Source organism: Grammomys surdaster, unplaced genomic scaffold (genome assembly GCF_004785775.1).
Source record: "Grammomys surdaster isolate TR1022 unplaced genomic scaffold, NIH_TR_1.0 125925, whole genome shotgun sequence".
NCBI lineage: Eukaryota > Metazoa > Chordata > Mammalia > Rodentia > Muridae > Grammomys > Grammomys surdaster.
In genome coordinates, this window is record NW_021620749.1 from 1,296,594 (window position 1) to 1,314,769 (window position 18,176).

An 18,176-nucleotide genomic window follows, 5' to 3' on the forward strand; every position below is an offset into this window, starting at 1 on the left:
GAGAGAGAGAGAGAGAGAGAGAGAGAGAGAGAGAGAGAGAGAGAGAGGCATGTGTATGAGTTTGAGATCTGCCTAGACAATGTCTTTACCCATAAAACACTTGTGTTTTATGTGCTTCAGGATTTCCGTGATCACTGACAGGCTGTAGGGAATGAGCTTCTGAATAAATGGTACACATACATGTAATCAATTTCATAGAATAAAATTCAGCAAATGGACTTCATGATACAAAGATAAAGATGTTGTTCTATATATGTGTGTTTGTGTGTACGTACACATTCATGTGTTTGATATACACATATGTGTGTGCACATATGCAAATATAGGTGTGCACGGAGGTAAAAGTCTGACAATCTTCAGTCTCTCTCTACTTTATTTATTGAGGTGGGATTGGCACCCAAAGTTGCCCTATGACTTCCACATACATGTGCATGTAAACACACACACACACACACACACACACACACACACACAAGGATAGAGAGGATAGTACTGTGGACTTTCTTCATAAGAAGACAGTGTTATCTAATGGTCATGAGTATAATGAAGCCTGTTTCAGCTTTTCCTGTCCCAGTCTTGTGTATGTAGGATCATATGTATGGACTAGTGTATGTGGGATCATACATGTGAGTTGTGTGTATGGGATCATATGTGTGGGATGATATGTTTGGCCTTGTACATGTGGGTTGTATGTGTGGGATCATGCCCTGTTAACCTTCATATGGAAGGATACCAGAGTATTGAGGAGAGAGGGACATTGTTTCTAGTGCTTCACCCAGGAATGCCCTGGCTGTCTAACTTAAGACCAAGTGTCTGAGGTAACCTAAGTTCTGGAGCTCACTCCTGCATGAATGAACAGTGAATGAAAGCTGCATGGGTCCCAGCATGCACCGCTCAGTGGTGCTCATTTTTTTTCCTCAATCTTCCTAGCAGGTTTATGCTTCATTTAGAACTGTCAATACCTCAATTAGAGCCTGCTCACTTCCCTTGGGAGGGACAGTTACACATGTTGCTTTATAGGCCTCTGGAACCTAAACCCCGCCCCCTCCCCTGAGAGTACCAGGTCATAAAGCACCTCCTCATTAACAACAGTGTTTGCTGACTAGCCCTGCCTCCTCTGTCTTCCATTCAGAGGCAACAATTGACAGATAGGAGGTATAAGAGGAAACCCAACCCTGGCTGGTTGGGTTTCCTCTGAGAGGACACCAGATGTATGCAGCTGGGATTCTGGATTTACATGTAGTACAAGGAAGAGCGTGGTTTTAGGGGTGTGTGTGTGTGTGTGTGTGTGTGTGTGTGTGTGTGTGTGTCACATACAAGTTCCTCCTGGCATTTATTTAAAACCTAGGACACAGCCTCCATCCTGTGGTACTACTAATACTGCATGCACTTTGGCACTTGAGCAGAATTCTCCTCTCCCTGTTTTGAATGAGGAAGGGAAAACAGTGACATCCTGTTTAGCAGGCTGCTAAGCTCTCTGTTCCTCCTGAGGCTGTGCTTTCCCATCTGAAGACACATCCAGGCTGTCATGTGTCTCCACAGACACTCAGCCAAGGATCCTCTCATAAGACCTGTAAAATCTGGCAAGCTCGCAGAGCTGTATGAGAACCTCGAGGTTCCTCAGCTCTAAAACACTGCTGAATAAGAAATCTAGAGCCGTGTATTCATTTTCAAATACATGCTGCAAAAAATTGCACTTAGTCTTGGTTTTTATATAAAATTCTAGAGGAAGACTTTATGATAATTCAGGTAAAAAAAAATGTGGTAACATCCTGCTGGCCTTGCAAGGGGACTCTGACAGCTATTTCCAGAAAGACTACCACTGTGGGTTGAGAGTAGAAACTATCTGAGGAAGACACCTGAGGTCAACCTCTGGCCTCTTCATGCAAGCTCACCTGCACATGTGTTCATACACGGACACGCATCACTCATACACACACTACAGTTTTAAGCCTGCATGGCTTCTCTAAAGCCATCACCTACATGTGGCTTTTTGTTTTCCTTTAGAGTCTGTGCTTGTTTATCATAGCACAGTGTATAATAAAGGTGGGAAAAGCAACTGGGGACATCTCAGCAGAAGGGACTATGGCTAAGATCACCCATTTTTCAGGTTGGATGGGTTCCCTGGTGTCTGAGTGGTAGGGGGTGCGGGCATTGGCACTGTGTTCATTTGACAGATGAGGAGGAGCAGGATCAGAGCATCACCTAGGCTTGTGAGATGGAGGGAGCCTATATTGAGCTCCTGTGCTGATCTGATCCACTATCTGGCCTCCATGGTTGAGGGAAGAACAGGCCTAGGCAGTGCTTCAGCAAGTACAGTAACAGCAGAGGAGTTCTTCAAATTTCTTGGGGACAGGCTAAGTAGATCGCACAATTCTAGAAAGTCCCCAGGTAATGTTTAATGTTAATGGTTCAGAGTGACTCCAGAGAATTGAGTTCTTAAACAAAGAATAGCCTGAGGCTCTGAAAGTTTGTACAGCCATCTTCAAAAGATGCATAGTCTTATAAACTTGTAGATACTCACAGACTGTGATTGGAAACCCCTCTCTAACTACCTGTGGGCAACTCATAAACAAAAAAGATGCTTCACCCACAACAGTGCTCAGAGTTGGCAGTGGTCAAAATCTGAATACGACTACAGTAGGGGATGTGTGGCTCAGTAGTCAAAGTGGTCACCATGCAAGCCCGAAGACTAGAGTTCAGGTCCCCAGCACCCATGTAGATGGCAGGTGAGTGTGGCATTCAGCTTGCTGGTGTGGAGACAGGAGATCCTCAAAGCAAGCTGGTTAGCTACACTAGCTAAGTTAGCAGTCTCCAGGTTCACTGAGAGATTCTGCCTGAACACACAAGGTGTACACTAATTATGGAAAACAGGAGGCATCACCCTCTGCCCTTCACATGCATGTATACACATGTACACACATGCATGTACATATACATATATATGTACATGTGTGTGTGTGAACATGCATACACATGTGCTCATCCCACACAGATACACACAAACACCACCACCTCTAAAAAACAGCCACCTGAACCAAAAATCGCAATAAACAAACTGTAGAATACTCACCTCGTGCAAGATAATACATAACAATGGAAAGAAAACACCGGGCACTGTTTGTTAATATGTGTTATAGATATATATACACACATAACATAAAATGAAAAAGCAAGGCCCAGAGGAATGCAGGAGTGTGGTACTATTTTATAAACAATTCAGGACTGGGCAAGGCTGTGTAGATTACAGTTTCCCCTTGGTGCTTAACTGCCTCTAGGGCCTGGAAGAGTGGGCCTGACAGAGCCTCATTCTCTGACTCATAAAATGGAGGGCACATTGGCACCTATTTCCTAGAGTTGCTATAAAGACAAAAAAGCGTATAAAATTGTGAGTATTGGCATCAGCCATCACCATTGTGATGCTCGTAGAGTCTGTTGATAAAGGCACTCAGTGAATAGTGACACAAAATGAATGAAGCCACATACAAACACACCAGTACCCCGTGCCAGTGAATGGGAACATTAGTTACTGGCTTAATGAAGAAAGCATTCTGGATAATGACACAGAGACAGCCCAAATGTGGCTTTAAAAAGGGAAGATGCTTTTGAAATTTAAAAATGCTATGAAGTTTATCAACTCAAAGGCAGGAAGGACAGAAGATTTAGGGTTTGGCCCTTCTTGAACAAGCGTCTGCAGGTAAAGGAAGCCCCTGGGATACCTGAGAGAGCCTACATTCTGCTGTCAGGGAGGCCCTCACTGAGCTCCAGGGTGTTCCAGGCCAGGTGCCCAGGCAATGAAGCAGTGTGGTATAGAGTACCAGCCAGCTTTTAGTGAGGATGACTACCCATCCTCTCTGTCTCTCCATGACAAACTGCACGCTCATGCGAAACACCTGCTCAAAAGCCAGATCACAGCCCAGGGCACAGTGATTTGCTGTGTCCATCCCCAAGCTACCTGGAAACTGCTGGCTCTGTTTCCATGGAAACTGCTTGCTTTCTGAAAACTGTATCAGAATACTTGATGAGGATGAAAGTAGCTGAGAAAAAAAATCCATTTCCAAGCTCAAGGAGGGTCAGCGGCAGCCTAACATCTATCTTTCTCCCAGTCCTGAGCTAGGTGGCTGCAACATCCTGGTGACATTGTATCAGCTTCTCCGCAGCCAGTGATGGAAGGGGCACACACAAGATGGAGGTCACAGACATTCTATGATCTCATCTGGGAGGCATAGGGCCACTGACTGCTTCAGCCATATCCATGGTCACATGGTCTAGTGGCTCTGGAAGATGTGGGAGGCAGTGCCACAGGAGTGTGAATTCCAGGAGGGCCATTGTCTAGGAGATTGATTAAAGCACTACCAATGACCTTCTTCTAATCAATATCCTAACCCCATTCATCTTGCATAAAGCCATGATCTGTCACAATTTTTCCACCTGTTTTTAACTGTCACTTCAGCAGGCAGTGCAAGTCTATTTACTAATCGCTTTTTTCCTCTAATTATTAATGAGTTTTTCTATTAGACAAAAACAGAGTATTTATGTTCATAACCAGATGGGAAAGGGGAAAAAAGTATCAGGAAGAAGTTTAGCTTGCTCCATCTCCTTGTGAATGGGGAAAAAAACTACCATTTTAATATATCTTGGTTAATATTCATGCTTGTCATGCAAAATAAATCAAATTTCTTCCAATAACAGACAAGAAGCAACTTCAGAGTGAATCTGATATGAAGCCTAAGCATTCTGTGTCGTTTCCCTGACAGGTTTAATCATGTCAACCAGTCTGGCCCCACTGCCAGGAAGTGGGGACACTGTCCTTCTTGTTAAAGCCTAGCATCAAATACAACACAATCTAGCTTGGAAACACGAACTTGATTAATGGTTATAATCAAAGTAACTTCATTATGTAAGTATAATAACCCAGCCGAGAAGATATTTCAGTGTGGCTAAGAACTTATTAATTCCCGGCAGGAGGAATTGTTTTCTTTATAGGGATTAGAACTGCCCGGTAGGCGGCCTCGCTCACTAAAACTTTTATGAACAATAAGTATTTGGGCAGTAGGCATTTATGACCCTGCAGCAGTGATAATCGCAACCTAAGATTCTGCAAGGCCTTTCTTCAGACACCACACACTGGGTCCTTCCAACATAATCTCATTAATTGTCATCAGAGCCTAGGGAGTTGAGTCTCTTCTCACAGATGAGGAAACAGGACCGGAGCAGAGAGGGTGAGGCCACAAACAAGATGGGGTGGGTTGGCCTTCGAACAGCTGAGGTGAAGCAGGCAAAGAACCTGCATCCATTTTCCTCACATAGTTCTTTCTGCAGGCTTGTAAAACTATAATGTTCTGTCCACCAGGAATCGCCAACCCCCAAGTGTCCATTGATAGAAAGTGCTGTCTAGACTGTTGCTGGAGTATTATTTCTGTTTTTAAAAGAAGAAAATTCTGACATAAAGAATAAGATAAAATCCGAGGATGCTGTGCTCAGCAGAGCAACCTGGACCCTGAGAACAACCACTGAAGGGACTCATTGGTTTAAGGTCCCTACAGTAGCCACATTCACACAGATGGAAGTTCAAAGCACACAGCAGGTGTCAGCATTAGCTCCTGTGGAGAACTTGTGACTGAACAGGTCCACAAGAATTCGCTGGAAAACATTCATGAGAAGAAGACAGAAAGAAACATGAAAGAAGAAGGATGGGAAGACCGAGGGAGAGGGGATGGCAAGAAGGGACAGAGGGTCTGAGCTGGAGAAAACCTTGGCTACTGTGGGGGTTGCTTGCATTTTCAAGTATGTTTTCAGGTTGCTGTGCCTGGCAGCAAGCACCTTTACCTGTTGAACCATCTCCCCAGACCCTCGTGAGCTAGTCTTTTACAGTGTACGGCCTGGCAAGAGTAGGTCACTAGGAGCAAACTTGTGAAGATTCCAGCCATGTTCTCCACTTTTATCTACTACCTTGTGAACAGCCCTCTGACACAAAGCTGCTGTCATTGCTTTTCCCCTCTATGACAGACTGTCTGCCCTTCCCCACTATGATGAGTTGTCTACCCCTCTCCACTTGGATAGGCTGTCTGCCCCTCCCCACTATGATGGGCCATCCAGCCCTCCTCTACTATGATAGGCTGTCTGCCCTTCCCCACTATGATGGGCTGTCTGCCCTTCCCAGTATGACAGGTTGTCTGCCCTTTCCCCCACACACACACTATGATGGGCTGTCTGGCCCTCCACACTACAATTGGTCATCTGTCCTTCCCCTATAAAGAGCTGTATTCCTGTAGTTTACTTTTTTTTTTCTTCCTGGTATTTTGGTTACTGGTGGAACAAGTCACCAATATACCTACTGAGAACATTTGATCCCATCTACCTTTCAGGAGTCAATCAGGAATGGAGGCCCATGGAGTCAGGCAGTCAAGCACATACTCACTACTCAGTTCACACCGCTGCTACATGAGGTTGGGGCCAGGCTCCTGGTCACTTCTTTGTTTGATGTAAATGTAGAAAAAGGGTCCTGAGATAGTCAATGCCTGAATGCATTTTTCATCTTGTGGGAACCAGACCTTGACTACTTGGGACGCAAGGCTCCCTCTGTTGCCCTCTTGAAGCAGCAGTGTCCCTGAAGGCAACTTGATTCTTTGCGTCTTGTAATTGAGACCCTTACTGATTTATACTTTCACTTAAGAAGAACTGAAATAGCATAGTGATGATTACATATTTGGGAAATGTTGGTTTTCTGCTAGAATAATAGCAAAAAAAAAATAAAAAATTATAAAATTAGAGCATGACCATGAACCCAGCGATGGATCTGTAGTTTTTTGACATCCTGTCTCTTTGAAGTTTTGTCGTGTTGAGTTTGGGGATATAAAAAAGAATAAGGTTGAATAACTAGTTTCAAAAATGTGTTCATGCTGAAGACAGCACTCAGCCTTTAAGAGCTCTGGCTGCTCTTCCAAAGAACCCAGATTCATTTCCAAGCACCCACAAGGTAATTCAAGTAATCTATGACTCCAGTTCCGGGGGATTCAGTGCCCTCTTCTGGTCTGTGTAAGCACCTGGCGTGCACATGCTATAGAGGTATACATGTAGGCAAAGAATCCATATGCATAAAATTTGAACTATTTTTAAATGTGCAAATGACTCAGAACATCTCCAGGGACTCCCTATCACCTCTGCCTTCCTGTTCCTCCTTGTTAGTCCAACACCCTCTCTGCCATCTCTTTTCCAAAAGAATGGAAGGACTGTGACATCTCAGAAGATAAGACTTGAATTTTCAAACATGAGAGATCCCAGATGATCCATGGTAACTGGTCACCCCTTGTTTCTGAGGTGATCTGATGATTCTGAGTGGGGCCTATTTGGGTCCCACCCTGTTTCACATTTGAATTAGAAACGTTGGTAGCCACTCCTCTCCAGCTCTCTCTTTTCTTCTTTGCAAAGTTGAAGAGATGACTTGGGTTAGCCAAAACATGAAGCTTTTCAGTCCTGAGGTTTATCCAGTCTCTCAGCTGGAGAGTGGAATAATTGTAAAGTTATTGGATAGAGTGAGAAGTACTGACTCAAAGACAATTTTCTTAAGTGTCGTAATAATTACCTGCTAATGGGAGGCTGTGACGAAAGGCCAGGTTCTAGCACTTACCCATTTCAATGGTACAAACACCTTCACCATTGCCAGTGTCAAATTAAGATCACATCCCTGTCACTGCGCTGTAGTCAGGCAGAGAGATGCCTGATCACACTCCCTGGCCAGGGGCTGCAGCAACCCGGCATGGCTGGATCTTTAAGCTGCAAGAAAGTAGGTCAGAAGATGCAGTGCAGACTCGCTGAGAGTTGAAGGAGCCGTGGGGTAGCACTGTGGCTAATGAGCATAGCTTACGAACAAGGTTCTCCTGATGTAAAGCAGCACCTGCCTTAATGAGTAATTTTGGAGGAAAAGCACACAGCTCACAGCTTTGGCCAGAGCTGTCCTGGGTCTGGATTTGCTCTGAGGCTAGCAGTTTTCTCACAACCTCTTCTTGGTACCCATCTCTGTTAAATGACCCCATCCATTTGTGATGCTTCAGGAATCATGGCAGAGAGCGTAGCTGCACTGACACGCTGTCATCTCTCGGTGCCCAGGAGTGTGACAAGTGAAAAGGTCGCCATGCCTTCAGACATCAGCACTGTAAAGAAGCCACGGTGATGGCTCATTAAAACAAATGGGTCCTTTTGACCATTCTAAATAGGATAGGAAAACACAGGCTAGCTGAGTGTTTCTGACTAAATGCTGGCTTCATTGCCAGAAATAAAAGCCCTTCTTAATAATGGGACTCTCACCCAAAAAAGAAATATGACTGAAAATGAGGAGCATCTCTGGCAGAATAGTATCAGTGAGTCAAGATCCCATTCTGCATGGTTTGTTGAAACCCTTCTCCCACACAGTGTGCATTAAAGCTTGTTACAGCCTTAAAAAGGAAAATGCAGAGGTCTACAAGATGGCTTAGCATGTCAAGGTTCTTGATGCCAAGCCCAGTGATCTGAATTTGATTCCTGCGATCCATATGGGTGAAGAAGAAAGCCAACTCTTGCCTGTTTTCCTCTGACCTCCACACATGTGCCAACACACACACAAACACACACACACACACACACACACACACACACACAATGTGTGCTCATGCAAAGGAGCTCAGAACTCACATTGAACTCTACTTACACTGAAAACAAACCTTGGGCAATTCCTCACAGAAAACCTCCATTTTTTATGCCATTTCCCTGCCCCATGTATACATATATTATATAGTGGGCAACTTTCCCCATGGCTTTGAGACACTTAGGACCATGAAGTACAGAAGATCTATGCAAGGGAGTCATGTTAGGCATTAAGAGAACAAAATCCCCATACTGCAATGAGGACTCTTGAGTCCATTATGTTTAAAGAACCCAGAAGGCTAGAATGAGAACAGATATTATGGTCCTACTTATAGGAAGTATCTAGAAAAGTCACCAAAGAGTGTAATTGGTTGCCAGTAAGTTGGCTCAGTGGCTTTGTGGGTAAGGGTATTTGTGGCTAAGCATGGTGACCTCAGTTCAATCCCAATGACCACATGATGGAAAGAGAGAATTCACTCTCACAAGTTATTTCTGACCTACACACACACTATCACACACAAGCATACACACATACACACATACACATACACACACACACATACACACAGGAGGTAGCACACAAAATAAACATATAAAAGCTAATAAAGTTTTAAGGTAGAATGTAAGTCAATAATTCACTAGACTTTGGGATAGACAAAGAGAAGTTATTGGAGTTAGGCAGAATGGTTCTTTCTAGAATAATGCATATGCTAGTTAGAAATAAATCTGGTAGAGGATATTTGACTCCATAAAATTCTTTTCAGGTTGCATAATATATATATGGTATATACAATATGTGTATATCTGTATGTGTAATTAGTATTGTATATACACAATATGTGTGAGCATTGAGTAACTTAAGCATACTTGTTGAGTAGGACAAACTTTCCCACAAATCCATGTCCCATCAAAAGCTTAGGCTATGGACCTGTGTAGGAACATTCTTTGCAGATGTAACATACTTCACCCAAGAACAGGCTGCACCTCAGCAGACCCTTGTCTTCACTAATGATATCTGAGAAGCCCCAAAGCTAAATGATGAAAGTCCAAAAGTTCATGAATCTTGGAAAAACACAGATTCAAAGTTTGACCTTAGAAATGAGGGGGAGGGCTTTCTCCCTGGAATTGAAGAAATGGGGATAACATGCAGATAAATCATGGATTTGGTTTTGCTAGATTTCAAAGATTTCTAGTCCCTTTGGAAACATTGCATCCTTTTCCCATGTTTTAAAACATACCTGTATGTATGTATGTATGTATGTACATATGTATTATGTATATATGTATGAATGAATGTATATATGCATGTATTGCCTAGCTATTTCAGAATCTTCATCTGAGTTTTATGTTATCTTGAGTCATTGGGAGGCTGACTCTCATTCATACAGGTTGCTTTATACTTGTAGTGTGAGCGCTCATGACCCCCTTTATCTGGCAGGATGACAGCAGATTAGGAGGAAGGTCACACCCTTCCAAGGTGTGCTCTTGTTTGCTTTTTGCTGAATTCCTCAAGCCTGCTACCAAAGGAAGGTCATCCCATGTTGACTGTCCAGCATGAGGTTACCGCAAATCTAGTCAGGCTGGAAGAATAACAAGTTCTCAAAGGAGGAGATGTCCTCTCTCTGCCTGTAGCACAAGCCAGGGCTGTTTGTATACTTTGCCATTTGGAGGTCTTATTTGACTTTTTGTTTTTCATTTGGTCTAAGGTTTTGAGGCACCTGGGTAAGGATGTCTGACTCTGGGTAGGAGTTATCTGACTCTCAGATAATCACCAGTATCGTGACAAACCCCCAGATAACTGAAGTGTCATGTGTCCCTTATAGCTTTCCAGGATACATTTTGGGTTTGACCCATGTTCCCCTGTTTCTTGTAACTTTGGAGTGAATTTAGGAAGATAGGTTTTAACATAGGCTGTCAGAATGCCAGATTGTTTGCATAGTTGAGAGTGGAGTCTTATGTCACCCACTGCTAAGGACAGAAATCTACAAATTAAGTTTTAGTAAAAGAACAGGAATGCAAAGTTTCATGAATAAAGGTTGCCTCCTCTTTTTCAGTAATTTGAGGATGAGCCTCCATTGAAAGTCATGGAAGGAGGTAGGCTTGAGGTCTCTGGGGAAAGATTTGATAGAGACCTGCAAAGATGGTCAGAAGTGTGAGTGATGAAGACAGTGAGAAGTAATTAATTGCCAGGACGGAGGTCAGGACTATCCCCAGTCCCCGCCCCCACTGGGAGCTTTCCCCTCCCACCCACCTCCTGGCTGAAGAGCCATCATTTGCCTGTGTACTCTGATGACATAGGCCATGCCCCCTGGCTCACTTCTGCTTCCAACAGGCTTGGAATGAAGCTGCAGCCCCTTGAATATGAACGTGCAATGCACTTTCTGCCCTGGGCCCTGGTGGTCAAGCTTTGTTTCTCCACCAGTGAGTGTCCTTTCTATTGTTCGCCCTGTTTCCTCCTCAACAGTTTCTTTGAACAAATTTTATTTCCAAGAAATGCCTTTTTAAACGTCACTTAGCTGATTGTGGTCATGGGAGAGTCGTGAGTGCGCTTTTACTGAGCGAGGCCTTTCTTCTTTGTTTCTTAGTTCCTGCCATGATAACCTCTTACCCCAACACTACCCTGGCCACTCAGGGTCAAAGGAAGGAAATGAGCTGCACAGCACATGGGGAGAAGCCCATCATTGTCCGCTGGGAGAAAGAGGACAGGATCATTAACCCCGAAATGGCCCGTTACCTGGTGTCCACCAAGGAGGTGGGAGAAGAAGTGATTTCTACACTGCAGGTAAAAATGACAGCCGTGACAGAACGGGGCAGGGTGTCCTGGGACAGTGAATCAGGCCTCTCACATGGCTGTGCACATGGCGGTGATGACTTGTGAATATCCTGCTGGAATTTCCTCATGACACTCTGTCCCTTTGTGCATCTACATAGACAAGGTCACTGAATGACCTTCAGAAGTAGTTCTTTACAGCCACCATCCACAGAGAAATAATTGATCATGGAGAGAGAAGTCTCTCATGACAGTTGTCCTCAGTGGGAGTGATAGTATGTGCATGTGTGTGTTCAACCTTCTACAAAAAAGTAGCAAGAGCTATGAGACAGAAGAATACCATAATGAAAAAATTTTTTTTTGAGAACTAGGGAGATATCTTAGTAGTTAAGAGCACATACTGCTTTTCCAGAAGACCTGGATTCAGTTCCTAGCACCCATAGTTGGTGGCTCACAGCCATCTGTAACTCCAGCCCTTGGGGATCCGATACCTTCTTCTGGTCTCCATGGGCTCATGCACATGTGTCCATATGCCTTCACATATATACGTGTAACTGCAATTAATATGTTTTTTAAAATATTTTGCACATTTGGAGAAATCCAATGTAGAGAATATGCTGTCATTCATCTAGAACCACAAGTGCCCAGAGGAAGCATGTCTAGTCTTCCTCCAGCAATGTGGATGATTGTCTAAGCAATGCTTTTGTAATGCAGAGGGCTGGTACAGACATTCACGAAGCTTGAAGCTATGTGCTTGGAACATACAGTGGGCTCTGTCTCCAGAATGCAATTCTAGAGCCCTATGGTATAGAATACCAGTGAGGTCCCAAGGGTGCTGGCTGGACAGCCATGCCTTAGTTTCCATAGATAGCAGATGTAAGGATGATGTAATCATTTCTATGGACACGATAGACTTTGCATATAATACATTCCCCACACACTTGAACCCACTCTGCAGTGCTCAACATAGCAAACACAGTGTGCAGAGCTGCTACACTGACTGTTTAGGAAATTCTGACAAAAAATGGTGTGTTCAAAAACATGTGGCACTGCACCTGTGGGAACAGAGAAGTAGGTTCAGAGGGCTGGTGTAGTCATAGATGTGCCTTATGTGTGCTTCTTTAATATCATATCGTGCGGAAAATGGGTGGAGTATATGGAGTATATGTGGGCCCACCCACAGCAGCTCGAGTGAGCTATACATTCAGTCCAGTGAGACGGACATCTCCCATTTGCATCTTACAAATTGCATGGAAGTAGTTTGCCCTCAGAGGGTATAGATATGTGTGCATTTGTGTGCCGGTGTGTATAAGCATGTGTTGGTCTGTGCGTGAGTCTGTCAGTGTGTTTGTGTGTGAGTGCATATGTGAGGCCAAGTCTGTGAGTGTGGGTATTAGTGTGTGAGCTTGTGTGTATATACATGGGAATGGATTCGTACGCGTGCAATGGTTTGTGTCTAAGTATGCATCTCTGAGTGATTCTGTGAGTGTGTGTATCTCTGTATGTGTCTCTGTGTGTATTCATGGATGTGAATGGGAACCAATGTGTAAGAGTGTCTCCATGTGTGATATGTGTGACTAGGAATGTGTGTGTGTGTGTATGAGTGTGCCTGTGTCCATGAATGTGTTGTTTGTGTCTGTATGTTTTTGTGTATGCTAGTGTGTGTGAGTAGTGATGTGTCTGTGTCTCTTTGTGTATATCTGTGTGTCCATGTATGCGAGTGTATATCTGTGTGTGTCCATATAGGAGTGGGAATATTTATGTGTGTCTCTGTCTGTGGTGTGCATGTGTCCGTGTTTGTAAGTAGTAATGACTGGGTGCTGGGGATGGAAGGAAGGGGGAAAGGCTATTTCCCACCAGAAGCCATGCCTGTTGGGCTCCAGCTCAAGCTAGTAACTAAAGTGAGTACTTTTCTGCTTTGGTTGCAGATTTTGCCAACAGTGAGAGAAGATTCCGGCTTCTTCTCCTGCCATGCTATCAATTCGTATGGGGAGGACCGTGGAATAATTCAACTCACAGTGCAAGGTGAGGCAGACACGACAGAAGGAAGTGTGTGGCCATTTCAGGACAAGGTGTGCTGACAGCAGGCAGCATTGCAGCCCCAGTCAGCTGGGAAAGGTTTGATCTCTCAGGAAACCTTGGCTGTGTAGGAAATTGCCATAAATCTGGACTTTATCAGAGGCTGTAATCACATCAGAGTGAAGCCCTGAAACATGGGGAGCATATCCCTAGTGGGGACCAGGGCAGATGAGAGGCCAGACCTCAGGCTGAATGCAGACAAGCTTAGCCAGTGCCTTCCACTCCATCTTGGAAGTTTGTGTACTAGAAGAATGAAATGGAAGTCCAGCATCTGGAGATGAATGGGCCATGAGTCAAGGCAGTGGCACTTACGTCCTGCAGATCTGGCCTGGTGCCACACAGGATACAAACAGAATCTCTTGGAGAAGTGGGGCAATGCCTTCTATCTAACCAGAAAAATAAAATTACCAACAAATGCTTCCAACCAGGCAGCACCTGCTGATGCCTGATGCCCACGGAAGCATGCAAGCTGTAGCCAGGCCTTCCACTAGAGTTTATGCCTGGGCTTGATTTGAACTAACCTTGGTCTTTCTGTTGATGGCACAGAACCCCCAGATCCTCCCGAGATTGAGATCAAAGATGTCAAAGCTCGCACAATCACGCTCAGGTGGACCATGGGGTTTGACGGCAACAGCCCCATCACAGGCTATGACATTGAATGCAAAAATAAATCAGGTAAGCCTCTCACTCCCCCTCTGCTTTACCTCTTCCTCACTCACCCTCCTGTTTTGCTTTGCTACTTCATTACGTGTCCACAGCTCCTCCTCCACACACTCACAATTCTCAGAACATGATTTCCATCTGGTTCGTCCCTTGCATGAATCTGTCCGGGGTTCTTTCTGTGTCCAGGTTTTCCCTTTCTCGGTGACCTGACTGGACCTCAGTCTTGATCCTCACTGGTATTCCTAGGAACCGCAACCACCTCAGGGATGCCCATGGGTACCAACAGAGATAGGCTTCTGCTACACTCTTTCTCAGCCAACAGCTTCTTTTACTACCTACTTCTTCAGATAGATGACTGCCTTAGAGTTCAAGCCTGGGTCTTTGTCTCCCATTCTGAGCCCCAGGCTCCAGCAATGCCAGTGTCTGCCAGATATGGCATACAGTATGTGTATGCAGAATGAGGAAGGATAATCTCCCTGCATGTGACAGTGGCTCTACAACAAGCCCCTGGAAATGCACAAGGGCCAGGCCACGGAGCACTCAGTCAGTCCACAGCATACATGTAAAGTTGACCCAGATAACTACACCATGACAGACATCCTCTCTCATCCTTTTCCAGGGCCACCACAGCCCCCTCAGGATCCTACAGTCTTCCTGGACTGAGACGAGAACACCACTGTAGCCTCTAGTCAGAATCTTACTATCTTATAGAAGATATGAAGCAAGAAACCATCTGCATGGGAAGGGTTAATACAATTCTCAGAGACTCAACAGTGCTTTTTTCGAAGCCCGTGCATCCCTTCAGATTGTCCTGTCGAGACTGATTTGGTCTCTTTTGAGCTGAGCTGTAGCAACAAATCAAACTCAAGACAGCTAGGAAAAAGCAGTTGTAGAGGGCGAGATGTCTCACTAGCAGTGTGTCATGATAGAATCAGGATTAACCGGAATGAAGAATTAGGAAAAGCAGATTTCAGAGACTCATAGCAGGTGTCAAGTGTGGATCAATGGTTAAGGATCAGGTCTAGGATAGCAGGTTTGGGGCACACATCACAACAAAGATGTGGCCCAGTTTGCTGCCCTTACAGTTGCAGATTGGAGTGTCGCATGCATGAAACAGTGAAGCAAGATAGCAACTTGCCTGGAGACAGGCAGTAGTGATGAGAGCCAACAGAGATGCAGGCAGGCATGGAGTCATTCAGCGGGATCCAGGAAGAAGGGGGATCCCTGTCTTCCTACGGGTTGATCACCTACTGCCTGTGTTCCCGAGACTAGAATATACTGCAACCCCTCCCCTACCACACACACACTGAGGAACAGACCTTCAGGGAGGGTGCCCCCTGCCAACTGTTGGTACCTACCCAAACCAACAGCAGGAAGCATTAGGATCTGACTCATGCTGGCCCTCTGCTGGCCTGAGTTTCACCTTGCTATTCCTCTGTCTCCCTTCTGCTAACCTCATCTGTTAAAGAAAAGACCATAGGGAGACCAAGGTTGACTCTGGCAGGAAGACTTAACTCCCCTGGACCATGGGACCCCTAATCCTCCTTAATGCTCCCTTATGATGGCTGTCCCTGTAACATATTATCAAGTGTGCATCTCTGTGTGTATTAACTGCCATATCTGTTCATGCATGTCACTCCACTCGCCCTGAAGCTGGTTGGCCTCCCTCTGCCTACTAGGTCTACTTCCACACTGCCCATTGCTCTGATACCTGATGGGCAGTGGATGTTAAGTTGATATTTAATGAGTCTTTAAGACAAAAGTACACTTAAAATGCTTTACTCATTGTCTGACACATGACCCACCGCTGACGACAGCAGCCTTTTATGTTGCTTAAATGTGCACAAAAATGGTTAAAAGATGCAGGTCCCCAAAGGCTCATCTTAATAGGAATGTCACCATCTAAGAAACATCAGTTCACACCCCTCCTCAGGTATCTTGGAAGTTTCTCAGAGTCAGGCTCTGGTTTTCTTCTTTATTCGTGTCTCCAGCACTTGGTACAGTGTCTAGTGTGCATAGGACATACTTTGCATTCATTCTAGTGTCCATAGAGTGTGGAAGAAACATTCCTTGTATTTAATACACATATTCAAGCCTTAGAGTAGAAGGCCCTGAAGGGAGAGAGGGAGAAGCTGCTCTCTTTGTAGGTAGAGGCTGCACTCAGTTCTGTAATCTATGTGTTTGTCAGCATCTTCATGAATATGTCCTTCCTCAGTAACTTCTGAGTGTGTAAATCTCATTGCTATAATATAAGCTATGTTCATAGAAAACCCATCCTTCAGGTTACACCTCTTCCAAGAAGCCTTCCCTGACTGGCCATCATCCTTCTCTATCCATAATCCTGCAATTCTTGCTGGACTTCTAACTAGTTAGTATCTCCTCTCCACTGAGCATCTGTCCCCTTGGAGTACCCTTGTGACATGTCTCTGGCCAGTCCTTCATTGTCTCTCTGCACTCCATGATTCCTGGTATATATGCTAGGCTCATAATAAATGTTTACAGAACCATGGCTCCGTCTTTTGGAACAGGGCCATCATCTTGCAAAGGAACTTTCATCTATGTTCCATAAATTTTCTACAAAAGCTACATCCCACCAATGTAGGAAAAAACCCTTCACATTCTTAGCAATGAGCCTTCTTGCCAGTGCGGCAGTCAAGACTGGATCAATCCACACAATATCAACTGGTCGGAAGTAAGCATAGGAGGGTAGATGTCTTCTCACTCTGTGTATCCTCTCTCTTGCCAGGAGCTCCCTGGTGCTCTGATTTCCCCTTCCTTTTGGTTCTTAGGGAAACTACATCTCTACATGGAAGCTTTGGTCTCTGTAACAATCCCCCAACATCTGCTCATGTGGACTCTCCCCACTCACTGACTATGCTTATTACATCTGATCCCTTCTCTCCTTCTTGGGTGGTGAAGCTCCTTTTTTTTTTCTCCTAGGCCTGTTGCCCTTGTCCCTTTCCTCTCCTTCCACCTCCCAGATTATGAGGAACTTCAGAACCTTGGTCAGTACCTAGCAGCCTGCCATGGTTGGCATCAACTCTGTGTTGGTCCTTAGATAATAGGGTTTGCTATTCCCAGGTAGATAGTTGCTGTCTCCAGGCCTCCTCCTTCTGCAGCTTCAACAGGACTATCATTCCAGGGAGATGTTTTTCAGTTTTCTGGTGACAGTGTCTTCACCCTAGTCTTCCTTTCACCTGTCTCTTTATTTAAAGACTTACAAATCTTCCATCCCTAGGAGTTTCAGACACCCATATTCATTCTGATCTTTGGCCTTTAGCCATATCTCTTTAAGCTACATCCATTGTTTACTATTGTCCCTAGACCTTCACACTGAAAATCAAATCCTTGGTTTGTCAGGGTGTTCTGAGGGTTCAACCAAATGAGACAGTTGTTCCAAACTATTGGAATGGCTCAGATGGTGAAGCTTTTTACCACAAAGGCCCATGAGCACAATAACCCTGAGACTAAGATCAACAAGATTGAAAGCACAGAAACCATTAGACCCTGGGGTTCCAGTGTCCTTACAGACTCAGGAATCACTGGAACAAGAGCTTGTTTGTATAAGGTACCCAGAAGAGTCTCTTCCACAGCCCATATACATGGCTGCAGTGCAAATGGTTGTTTCCATTGGTCTTTGCACTTCCAGAAACTTTCATCTTACCTTAATAGAACCTTCATCCAGCCCAGAATCTGCTTCCTCCCATGCTTCTTTGTGTCTTACAATATTGGTTGTTCCTCCTTGTATCAGAGCATCTTCAGGAGGCCTGGCTTTCCCTCTGACCAGCTCCTCATCGGATATCATTTCATTGAAATAAAATTTCCCCTCGCTCTTCCTCTATCAAATCTCACAATTCAGTGTTTAGCCACATTCTCTTCATACCTTAGGTCACCGTATCCTACCTCAGTCTTCCCAACTCAAAAGATGCCAGTACTTTGCACTTTGATAGTGATGATCTTTACACTTTGATAGTAATGATCCATTTATACCGTGTGTGGTTCCCTAAGAAGCAAGAACCTTACAAGCAGTCTGAAGTCATGA

The 18,176-nt window shown here is 44.6% G+C and overlaps 1 protein-coding gene across 1 annotated transcript in view; it reads left to right on the forward strand.

The window, feature by feature from the left end:
• The window catches only part of Dscam (DS cell adhesion molecule), a 479,658-nt gene that overhangs the window by 341,983 nt on the left and 119,499 nt on the right, over positions 1 to 18,176 (forward strand). The window contains exons 12-14 of the mRNA XM_028752551.1: positions 11,208 to 11,404; positions 13,321 to 13,417; positions 14,018 to 14,146. Coding sequence (XP_028608384.1) covers positions 11,208 to 11,404; positions 13,321 to 13,417; positions 14,018 to 14,146 — 423 coding nt within the window. The remainder of the gene's footprint in view (positions 1 to 11,207; positions 11,405 to 13,320; positions 13,418 to 14,017; positions 14,147 to 18,176) is intronic.